At 39.7% G+C, this 9,858-nt stretch overlaps 1 protein-coding gene and 1 pseudogene across 1 annotated transcript in view; one reads left to right on the plus strand and one right to left on the minus strand.

The window, feature by feature from the left end:
• The window catches only part of ALDH7A1 (aldehyde dehydrogenase 7 family member A1), a 33,725-nt gene that overhangs the window by 4,640 nt on the left and 19,227 nt on the right, over nucleotides 1–9,858 (minus strand). Inside the window, exons 10-15 of the mRNA XM_025047773.1 lie at nucleotides 8,751–8,845; nucleotides 6,808–6,892; nucleotides 5,552–5,658; nucleotides 3,124–3,240; nucleotides 1,972–2,069; nucleotides 1,700–1,773 (exon numbers count right to left, since the gene is read on the minus strand). Coding sequence (XP_024903541.1) covers nucleotides 1,700–1,773; nucleotides 1,972–2,069; nucleotides 3,124–3,240; nucleotides 5,552–5,658; nucleotides 6,808–6,892; nucleotides 8,751–8,845 — 576 coding nt within the window. The remainder of the gene's footprint in view (nucleotides 1–1,699; nucleotides 1,774–1,971; nucleotides 2,070–3,123; nucleotides 3,241–5,551; nucleotides 5,659–6,807; nucleotides 6,893–8,750; nucleotides 8,846–9,858) is intronic.
• Nucleotides 217–335, plus strand: LOC112481012 (annotated as a pseudogene).

Below are 9,858 nucleotides of genomic sequence, written 5' to 3' on the forward strand. Positions count from 1 at the left end.
AGGAGGGGGTAGGTTAAGCTAGTATAACAGAGGATCAAGACATAGCGCCTAATTCTGTGAAAAAAGAGCAGTTAAAGCACGCCTCTTAGAAAAATGGAAGTAAATTCAAAGGTAAATTTACTTGCTTTTAGTAAGAATCTCGAAGTGGCTGCCTCTGGGAAAGAAAGAAAGAAGGCAGAACTGCTTTTTCCATCATAAGATTTTTTTAAAACTTTAGTCTACGGCCATGCCACCCTGAACAAGCCCGATCTCGTCTGATCTCGGAAGCTAAGCAAGGTTGGGCCTGGTTAGTACTTGGATGGGAGACCACCTCGGAAGACCAGGCGCTGCAGGCGTAAAAAATTAAATAAAAAATAAGAGATCTATATCTGTCAGGAGGTCCTTGCAATCTGCGAGATCAACCAAGGGTTGCCTCACCTATAAAAAATAAAATAAAATAAAACTTTAAAAATCAATTGTGGGGGCTGAAATGAAGAGTCAATTGTACAAAGAAAGCATGGGCTGGACACGGGGATTAAAAGCCTACATAAGGAGCAGACAAACACATGTGGCCACTAAATAGTGGTGGGGCAGGGGTGAAGGGCTGAACTGAAAGCAGGAATCTTTAATCGAAATCTGCACACTGAATAGTAATTGTAGTGCTTGGTCTAAAATATATAAAAGAATGCCTTTAATTATTTAAACTTCTGCAGGTATTAATGCATATTTGTTTTGCTTCCAACATATTTTAAAAACCAAGGCAATCTTTTACTATTCTTTGGATAATTTTTAAAAAGAAATACTAACTTATCAAAACTTAATATGATTGTTAGGGAGGGTTTTCTTTTTAAGTTTAAGCACTCAGCGCTCAAACCATACAAAAGAGAAACAGGGTTCAGTGAAAAGAAACAACTTATTATTTTATCTAAGATAAAAGATAACGTTTAACATTTCCTATGCCCACTTTGCAAATAAAAACCAGAATTTTTCGCATGAAATCTTCTGGCCTTAAAGCAGGGGTTCTTAATCTTTTTTGGCTCTTAGACCCTCTCCCCGGAAAACAGTAGATACCATCATTTCAGGAGTTCACACATCTCAGGCTGAGGGCCCTGCACTAATGTGATGCTACATCCAAGAATAAAATAGAGGACCTTGAACAATAACTCTGTATATGAAACATAAGCTTTCTCAAGCATGTTGGACCAGATAAGACTATTATTTCAGTTTCTTGGTCAAACTTTTCTAAGATCTACTACTGCTTTTCCTTTGCTGCCTGTTACAGACTCAAATGTGCCCTGGTTACCTTCCCCCATCTTCCTCACTGATATGCTCAGACTCAAACCTCCAGTACCTCAGAATGTAGCTCTATTTAAGGATAAGGTCTTTACATAGGTAATTAAGATTCAATAAGGTGATAAGGGTAAGGTCCTAAGCCAATAGGACTGGTGTCCTTATAAGAGGAAGAGACACCAGGGATGTGCATACAGAAAAAAAGGCCACATGAGGACACAGTAGGAAGGTGGCCATCTACAAGCCAGAAAGAGAGGCCTCGGGAGAAACCAAATCTGCCAACAACTTGATCTTGGATTTCCCAGCTTCCAGAACTGCAAGAAAATTAATTTCTATTGTTTAAGCCATCCAGTCTGTGGTATTTTGCTATGGCAGCCCTCGTAGTGTAATATGCTGCCCAACGTGGAAAAGGAGAAACGATTCTACATACCGAAAGCACCTCCGATCTCAGCCCCACTTGTTGGAATATTGACGTTTACAATGCCACAGTCTGATCCTTTTGGTCTGTGTGTAAAACGGAAGCCATTGTGAGAGCAATGCACAGGAAAGTAAAAAACAAAAACAAATAAATAAAAACCCAATCAAAACCTCTAAGACTCTCAATGCCAAAAAATGGATTGACTGTGATGGTGTCGTATTCTTTTTTTAAAGTCCACCACACAGACTTACGTAAGTTTTCAAAAATACCCAATGTTATTATACCCAAGCCAGCGGAAGATTCTGCCCAAATCCTTGGTAAAGATGCTACTTGAAAGTCCCTGTTTTACTTCGTTGTTCCATGCAAAGACCTCATCTTCATTCTAAAAGGACGAACATTGGAAACTGTTAGATGACAAAGTGTTCAGGTCAAAGTTTACTGATGTTAAACCCATTTTGTGAGATGTGCAAGTATAATTTTAGTGCAAAAAAGGAAACTAAAGAGTAAACATCTGACTAAATCTGTTTCTCCTAGTGTTTTGGGGAGTTTTCTCCCTAATTGTACTTTGAGAATGATCAGTATATTCTTCCATTCAATCTACTACATGTAATAGTTAATATTATTGAACTCTTAATACATGCACCACACTGACCTAAGCACTTAGCAAACATTTAGTTATTTAATCTCCACCCTGTGACACAGGTTTTCCACTACCCCAATTTACGAATTAGGCACTGGAGGCCCAGAAGCTAAATAATTTGCTCAAAAGTTCATAGTCACACATATACACACTATAAAACGTGAAATTATACTGTCTAGTTACCATATATGAAACAACAATAGACGATTTAAAGCAAGATTCTTAAAATGCAATTATGTAATAGCAACAAGGTGCAATTCTCATTCTTCAACTGTTAATCGTAGCGCATTCAAACCCTGACTTGACCTCTAAATCTTGTCTGGCGAGGCAAGGACCTGCCTCATGCTGGGGAAGGAGACCTAGTGATCTTCATCTGCTAAAACTTCCACAGCCCATAATTGCAGATCTTTGGGTTACCCTATATCCTTCTCAATTTGTCTGCTCACACTTAGCTCTTGAACTATGAAACTACGTAGTCCTTCTGTGTAGAAGCCGATTTTAGGCCCATGTAGCACAGAATCAGGTGACATAGGAGATGAAGGCCACCGTCTTCATGAAGTGCAACGCTGGTTCTCTGCTCATCTCGAGTTCCCTGGTAGTTGGCTTGACATGCTCTACAGTTTAAAGTGTTCCTCCCATCATATTTTATCCTTAACTTTCAAATTGCTACTAATCAGAGTGACTTTCTAAACCCTCTAAAAGCAAATCGAGTGAAACTTCATATGCCTTCATTTTCCCCTAGTCTTCTCATTTGTGTCATTAAACTAGAGAAAAGAGAGACGGAATCCATCTTTACCTTGAATTTAAAGACATAAAGGATCGGAGCAAAAGTCTCTGTGTGTGCAATGGATGCGTCATGGGCAAGACCTGTCACGATTGTTGGTTCTACATAATTTCCAGGGCGATCCATAACCTTCAGCAGAGAAATAAAATAAAAAGAACAGAGGCATTTTATTTTCTAGTACTTGGGGTCAGAGGGCACAATCTTTGCCTATACTCATGAGAAAAAGTAAACACCATTTATAGGTGAATTATTTCTCCAAGATAACTCCTCAACATGAATAAAACTTTTCTATGCCACCTATTGGCTCTACGTTGGTCAGAGAAAAATAGAAAAAAAAGGGGGGGGGTCAAGAATGGAGAGCTGTGCCATGTGGCACAACCAAGTTATGTTGAAAAGACATTGTTTCAAGTAATTATTTTAAATTTATATAACTAAGATACGTAATCTATACCCACTGTGTTATAGACTGTATGTGTTCCCCACTCACTCCAAATTCATATGTCGAAGTCTTAACTCCCCAGTATAACTGAATTTGAAGATAAAGCCTTTAAGGAGATACTTAAAAGTTAAATGAGGTCACATGGGTGGGGTCCTAATCCGTCAGAAGTGATGTCCTCATAAGAAGATGAATGGATAAGAAAACAAGACCCCTACATATATGCTGCCTACAAGAGATTCACTTCAGATTAAAAGACACGCACAGACTAAAAGGAAGGGGATGGGAAAAGAGGGACCTAGAAAGTATTGCGCTGAATAAAATGGGTCGGATAAAGACAAATATGGACCTAGAGAGTACTGCGCTGAATAAAATGGGTCGGATAAAGACAAATATCACGATTTCACATACATGTGGAATCTAAAGAACAAAATCAAAAACAACAAAAGTGAAAATAAACTCATAGATACAGAGACTATGAGGGATACTAGATGGGAAGAGTGTTGGGGGGACAAAAAAAAAAAGGCAAAGGAATTAAGAGGTACAAATGGATAGTTGCAGAATAGACATGGAGATGTAGAGTGCAGCATAGGGGAGATGGTTAATAATGTAATAAATATGTAAGGGGGAAGAGGGGGACTAGATTTAGTGGGGCGATCACTGTGCAAGTTATGTGGATCTCTGATCACTATGCTACACACCTGAAACTGGTATATTATTGTATGCCAACTATAATTGAAAAGAAACTCATCGAATTGTACAATGTAAATACGAGTAACTAATCATCTATTATATTCCAATAAAGATGGAAAAAAAAGAAGAAGAGACACTGGAGACCTTTTTTCCACACATGGAAGAAAGGCCATGTGAAGACACTTCATGGCCAGACTAGAGGCCTCGCTAGAAACCAACCCAGCCGGCACCTTGATTTTAGACTACCAGCTTCCAGAGCAGTGAGAAAAATAAATTTCTGTTGTTTCAGCCCCCCAGTCTGTGATATTTTGTTAGGGCAGCCCTGGCAAACTAATGCACATTGTACGAAGATCAAAAGCTCCACAAGGGTACACTGTGGACACTCTCTTAACCAACTGCCACATAAGCAAATTATTAGTTCATGTCCACTAACAACGCTTTTCCTTCTATGAAATATTCTCATGCCCACAGCGAGCTGCTACATGGTGGTCAGCTCTCCAATGCGTTTGCGTAATTCTGCCCTCACCCTCTGAGCTGTACGTTTACCAAGAGTCAGCTGTACTTACTCCCATTCCTGAGCATGGCAGCTATATCTGTTATTGGAATGCTAGACTGCATTACTTACTTCAGTATTACACAAAGGGAAAAAAGAGCTATTTCTATAAAGATTAAGTTGAGTGCTTCAGAAAAAAAACTCAACGTAAGTAACAAAAAATACACAAATATCCACTTATACGACAATCTAATGAGATGTGGGTATGTATGTCAATGGTAGGACAACTAGGGAGGAGAGGTCTTCTGTCAGCTTTGCAAGACTCATAATAAGTTATTGCTACAGCTCATGCAAGGACGAACACAAATTCCTACCATACATGAAGAAAATGCTTTGACTCTACATCTAAAGAATCAAACAAATATAGTTACCTGTGTTAAATTAAAATGTTTTTAGTGTGTATTTTTCTTTTGATTCCTTGTCTTAATTGACCTTTTAAAATAATCACTAAATACAAATTCTAAATCCTCTGAATACAAAGTCTTCTACTATATCATGAGAAGGAGGTCTCCCTTCCATACAAATTCCTGGAGCCTCAATTCAAAAGTAACCATGGCTCTGAGATTCTTGTGTGCCCTTCCAGAAATTTTCCATGCAGTTTATGCTGTCATTCTTTAAAACGTGTTATTTCTCCTTTACAAAAGAGAGAAGAAAGATGGCAGTTGGGGACCCTTCACCAATTTGTCCAGAGCCCTACTTGTGCCTCAGAGAAAGGAGGTAAAAAAATCTGTCACTACTGAGCTCAGAGTTGTCATTACCTTGCCACCATAGACCACTGTGCCGCCTTCCTTCTTTGCTGCCTCCACTGCTCCAAGAAACATGTTCACTGCCTGTTTGGTGTGGAGTGGTCCATAGAGAACATTAGCTGGAGAGAAAAAGGAATGTTCTTCATTTCACCCTAAATGGCATCATTATCCTAACAGCTGTCCGAATGAACACACTGATCCCTTCATATAGCCTCACAGTTTAGAGCAACAGTCTTTTCCTGTAAAGGGCCAGACAGGAAATATTTAAAGCTTTGCAAGACCTATGTGGTCTCTGCCACAACTACTCAATTTGGCCACTGTACTGTGAAAGCAGCCACAGGAAACGAGTGGGTGGGGCTGTATCCTGATAAACTTTCTTTACAGAAACGGGTGGCGGGCCAAATCTTTTGTCAACCCTTGGTTCAGAGGACTGGCGATCGATTCATCAGAGCACTGCATTAAAAATACAGGACCTGTTTATTCACGACAGTGTGATCACTCTCTAAGAACTCCGCAGGCTCAGCAGGTGGTGTGCAATTTAAAGGGGAGAGACTGATGCTGCCCTGTGTGTGGCTGCTGGAAAGCAGAGCTTTAAAGGTGATCCTGGGTTCAGGGGAAGAAGGACAACTTAGACAGGCCTCAGGGAGGAGGTGGCATTGTGGCAGGAGGCCAGTCGTGGGAAGAGGTGCGTGAAGAACATTTCCAGCAGAGAGAGCAGGACAGAGCCTGGAACCCCTGGCGCACGGGGGCAAATGGTACACAGGGGTCAGAAGGTGGGCAAGGGAGGTGGCAGAGGCGAGATCAAGAAAGACTGTGAGTCTACTAAAGAGAAAGTCAGAAGGAATCTCGGTTTTAGTCAAAGAGCAATGAGAAGTCACTAGAGTTTTTTAAGCAAGAATTTATCTAATCTAATCATATTTTTAAAAGTCACTCTGGTTACTGGGGAAGGCAGAATTAGAAGCAGGAAAGTCAGTTTGGTGACTCTTGCAGCCTTCCATGAGACAGGATGGTGGTGGCTGAGGCAAGGGTAGTAGTAGTGAAGAGAAAAGCTTGTCAAACTCACCCCATCTGAACACATTCTCCCAGGCTTACCCCCCATATCCCATCGAGCACTCAGGAGCACCTAGGAGCAGACATGTCACCCTAAATGTCCTATGATCTGCTTCATATGTCCTTAGGCCTCTCAGGAAAGGGTAGGGGGAAGATCAGAAACACTTGTAGCACCAGCTGTCAAAAAGGAACACCTTTGAAATCAACCAGATACTCACAGTCCCATGGGTTCCCGACCCGGATCTGTGCATAGGCCTTTTTAAGTCTATTTACAACTTCATCATGTACACTTTCATGTAAAAACTAAGCAAAGAAAGAAACAGGCATGGGAATAGTCAAATAAATGTAGATATTTGTTAACAATGTACAATTTTTTAATAGTACTGATTTATAGTTCTTAATTTTTGAAACACTGTGATCTCTGAAAACATGCAAATAGAAGTATATGTTTATTTTTGTAATTACAGAATTTCTAATTCTAATATTAACTACATGAAGAAAATAATTTCCTCTAGGTGGATGTTAGAATAAAATCAAAAGCCACGTCTTTATCAGGTCTCTAAGGACCTGTATGGCTAAGGTTAAGAAAACAATTATGACTGTTTCTTTTCTAGAGCATTCGACATCGTAAGTAGCAGGGGACCTCAAATATACCTGCCCCACACTACAACCATAGGAATCATGGTGAACAGACCTGGTCAGTCTGTCTCTACTGGATAACCATATGCTGTCAGTCTCAGGCCAAGATCTCCAGAGTGAGGCCTTGAGGTGAGGACATGCCTCAGGCTCACTCTAGGTAGGATGTGAGTTCCACGCTCTGTTCTCAGTGGTGATGATAACCTTGTCAAGCCATCCACTCTCTGAGTTGGTCTCCATGTGGCAAATGCACTGGCATTATGAGAACCAGTCATGGAGAAGACTAGTCATGCAATGGATTTTTCTACATATCACTTAACTGTCCCTACGAAAATCAATCTGGGCAAAGACTAATAATATCCTCTAATTTTTAACACTAAATATAAAGCATAGCTATGTATATTTGCTCTAAGACACACACAAAAAAATAAAAATCGGCTGAATAGAGAAATGCTTCTTTTATGTCATTTGCCCTTTTAGCATGTAATTAAGATTATAATCTTTTAAAGTACCCATTTTCTTCTTAGCATTAATATAATAAATGTTTAAGATGAACAAATTTAATAAATTGTAATTACTTTGTGAAAATCATATCTGAGATTTTTTTTGAAAGCTTCAACTGTAATTGTAATAACATAAAAACAAAAGATATTCGTTTGTTGTAAAAATACAGGAAAAAATAAATATAACATGTTATGGGAAAAGTAAAGACTTAATATCCACATACCCTTTATCTTATGTCAGCCTTATAAAGAATTTATTCATACTCATTGTGGGTGAGAGTAAAAACCTAAATCCAATTCCTCTATAATTTAATAATAAACTGTTTTTTATTTTAATCACCGGAGGAAAACTCAATAGCAATAACTTAAAAATGGCAAATGTAGCCAAATTTTGTACCTAATCAAAACTTGTTTGGTTGTAATACAGTTTTTCAGTACTACGAGGGTCATGAAAATCAAGGTTGTATCTGAAACAAAACTGAAATCCAGCTAAACGGCATCTTACAAGTACTTACTATTAACATGTCTTATTTATTTCACACATAGAGTCATCTGTTTTTCAATAAACCATGTCACATTAAGTCGAATCTGAGACTTGACTTAGAGGCCAAAAATTAAAGTATTTAAAATGTTTTTATAAAAAAGCCAAAGCTGTATATCTTTCGGATAATAATTTTAGAATATTCGAAATTTTAACTTGTTTTATTCTCTAAGTGACATTGGACTTTGTTTAGATTGCTTTTGGTATGAGACTGAAAATGGTCAAATCTCCCAGTCCAAGTCCAATTGATTAGTGTGAGACCATGTTTAGCTTAGGCTGGAGAGTAAGGCCGAGTCCCTGGTTGATGGTCAACATCGGCCACGAGCAGACAAGCGAGCGTACGGCCCCCTATCTGCCAACCACATCTAGGAATTACACGTTTCCAGCAGCACTTCTATGACACCTCCCTAACAGTACCATTTGTTGAAATGTATGGTTTGAAGAGCAGGACAACCTCGCGTGCCTGTACAGACACACTCACCAGGCGCCTCGCAGTGGTACACCTCTGGCCAGCTGTCCCCACGGCAGCAAAGAGAGCTGATGGAACAACCAAGCTGAGGTCCGCATCCTCAAAAGCTTAGAGAAGCACAAACACGCATCCATCAGTGTTACAAAGTAGGTAGACAAGGTACTTGCTAGGTGGTATAAAATAATGCCTTTATAACGTTCGGTAAGAGAGTATCAGAACTAGCCCTGTAAATTAAGCATGTTCACATTACAGAAGCCACTTTTCCTCCAGAGATTACATGAGAATAGAGCAATGAGCTCTATGATGTTCATCCATATAAGTACAGATGTAAATTGAGGATCTCCCTCCTCTGACCTCTTCATCTTTCATCTCTTGAAGTTTCTGATACCAAGCCTCCTCTGTACCCTCATTATGGTCTCTCCTCTGAGACCACCATCTTTGTCAGCCTTACCTGCCTCCAGTTTCAACCATGGCCTATTTTGATGTCAGCTGCCTCGGGCCCACAGATAGAACAATGGGCCCCTGCTGATCATCACCGCCCTGAAACTGAGCTCTCTAACACCATCTACACCCTCACCTGCATCAGTGCATTCCCTTAAACACCGCTTTTTGCCGCTCACCAGAAGCTTTTCCAATTCTCTAAAATGATTCAAGTGCTTCACTCCTGCATCAGTTGACCTCACCCACTTCATGGAAAATCTCAAAGTGATCACACACAGAGGGCCTTTCCTGCTTCCTCTGCTCCTCTGAAGAGATCAATGCAAAATCATTCAATTTCCTCTCTAGTTTTGTTTATTCCTTTCTCCTCCTCTTCTGCCCTCAGAAGAAAAAATTAGCATGGTCTTTACAAGGTTAACCCTTCTCTTTATATTATTTGTAACTCCTTCCTCCTTATTCCTTCCAGAAACTTACAGACATAATTCTCTCTTATCTATTCGATTTTCCCCTGTCCAATCTAACAGCATTCTCAGACTAGCATGATGGTTAAGGTAGTTTGTGCAACCAAACAGACAAGGGTTCTTGTCCATTCCATCACTTTTTAGTAGTGTTATTTTACCTTTTTTAAGCCTCGGTTTCCTCATCTGTAAAATGGATAATAACATCTGCGGTGCTAACAGGT

Source organism: Pteropus alecto, unplaced genomic scaffold (genome assembly GCF_000325575.1).
Source record: "Pteropus alecto unplaced genomic scaffold, ASM32557v1 scaffold20, whole genome shotgun sequence".
NCBI lineage: Eukaryota > Metazoa > Chordata > Mammalia > Chiroptera > Pteropodidae > Pteropus > Pteropus alecto.